Raw genomic sequence first — 1,808 nt, 5'->3', positions numbered from 1 at the left:
GGCCGGGCCGACCTCCCCCGCGGCCGCGATCCAGCAGTTTACATAAGGGTGCGCGTCATGGAACTGACGGAGCCACACAGAGACGTCTAGGTCATGCAGGAGGCGCCCGGCCCCGGCCCGCTCCCGCCGCCCCAGACCCCTCCTCTCATCCGACAGAAAGACAGACAAGAAGGGTTCCCAACCTGTCGTGCCCTGCATGTTCAGAGTCTGTCATGTTTGGTCAAGAACGGGGCGGGGCTGGAGGGCAGGTCTGCGAGGCCGGCGGCGACGGGGCGCGGGGAAGACCCCTGCGCCGCCTGCGGGAACCTGCTCCCGGCCGCCGCCGACAGGTGACGAAGTGGTAAAAACTCACGGTTACTAGTGAGCGACACAGACACAGACTTTCCAGTCTATTAACAACCACGCCAGAGAGGTGGGGCTCTAACTGCAAACACTGGGCAACGGCCCCGCGCTGCCGGCGCTGCCGCTCTAGTCTCTATTCGCCGCCGGTGGCTGTGGCGTGGGAGCGGGCGGGCGGCGTGCAGCGACGCGGGGATTTGGACAGTGGCCGTAACGGTGATTTCTCCTCACCAACATGGCGGCACCCGAAACAGGCGGCTCGAGAAAATGGCGCCGGCCGCAACACCTTGCCCGGGACTAAAGGGCAAGAGAGATTCCTCCGCGAGCCGCGGCCCTTGCCCAGCCCGCCGGGGCCGAGCGCGTTGACCATTGGAGGAGACTGCCCGTCAATCACCTTTAGGGGCGGGTCTTCGCCCTTCTCCGTGCGGCGGCGGAGGCGGCAGCCTAGTGGCGGGGCCGGGCGGCGAGAGACGCGGCCGGATGGCTCTTCGAGTGTCTGCAGGGGGGGGAGGCGGCCCACGGGACCAACGAGGGCCACCAGCGCCTCAGCTCCCGGCCCAGTGCGGGCCGCCGTTTTTCCTGCCAGAGGCCCGCCGCTTGGGGAGTTCCGGACGCACCAAGCAAACGGGCCCCAAAAGCATTAGCCGAGGCGGGCAGGGGTGGGATAACAAAGAACAAGGTGGCTGAAGAGTCCTTAAAATTTTTTGTTAAAACCTTTGTTCTTGCAATAATAGGGAAATGCGGTTTATCCTTCACAGTTGTAGCAGGTATCTGTTTTTGTGACAGTTAGTGCTCAGCATCGTGTTTTAAGGAAAACAGCTTGCCCATGCAGTTTTTTTTATATTTAGTGCTAAATTTACCCATTACTTGAAATAGGAATAGCTATTGAAATAATTATATAAACGTTACTTTATTTCGTAATAATATTAACGTAAAATGTATGCGAGTATTTTATAAGTAACCATTAGGCATGCTTATTTTTTTATTTTATTTTATTTTTTTGTAGGAGATGGAGTCTCGCTCTGTAACCCAGGCTGGAGTGTGGTGTTGGCGCTCTCGACTCACTGCAACCTCTGCCTCCTGGGTTCAAGCAATTTTCCTGCCTCAGCCTCCCTAGTAGCTGGGACTACAGGCACGCGCCACCACGACTGGCTAATTTTTGAATTTTTAGTAGAGATGAGGTTTCCCTATTTTGGCCAGGCTGGTCACGAACTCCTGACCTCAGGTGTTCTGCCCGCCTGGGTCTCCCAAAGTGCTGGGGTTACAGCGGTGAGCCACTGCGCACGGCTATGCATGACTTTTTTTTACACTTATGGACGTGACCTTAAAAAATTTTTAAATGACAAGTCAGTGTTTTGGCCCATTTAATATATTAAATGTCCTGAAAGAAAGTTCCTTGCTTTATACTAAAATAGACTTAATGATTAATCCAAATATCTGACTTTAATTTCTTTCCTTAATAATGCATT

At 54.6% G+C, this 1,808-nt stretch overlaps 1 protein-coding gene across 1 annotated transcript in view; it reads right to left on the bottom strand.

Moving 5' to 3' along the window:
• Positions 1-1,320, bottom strand: part of ZC3H6 (zinc finger CCCH-type containing 6) — a 59,760-nt gene extending 58,440 nt beyond the window's left edge. The window contains 1 exon segment of the mRNA XM_017856218.1: positions 183-1,320. Coding sequence (XP_017711707.1) covers positions 183-214 — 32 coding nt within the window. The 5' untranslated portion in view covers positions 215-1,320.
• Positions 1,321-1,808: the final 488 nt, after the last annotated feature.

This window comes from Rhinopithecus bieti, unplaced genomic scaffold (genome assembly GCF_001698545.2).
Source record: "Rhinopithecus bieti isolate Rb0 unplaced genomic scaffold, ASM169854v2 scaffold_42219, whole genome shotgun sequence".
NCBI lineage: Eukaryota > Metazoa > Chordata > Mammalia > Primates > Cercopithecidae > Rhinopithecus > Rhinopithecus bieti.
The sequence above is the reverse complement of the archived record's forward strand: the minus strand, read 5'-3'. Positions and strand labels throughout refer to the sequence as shown.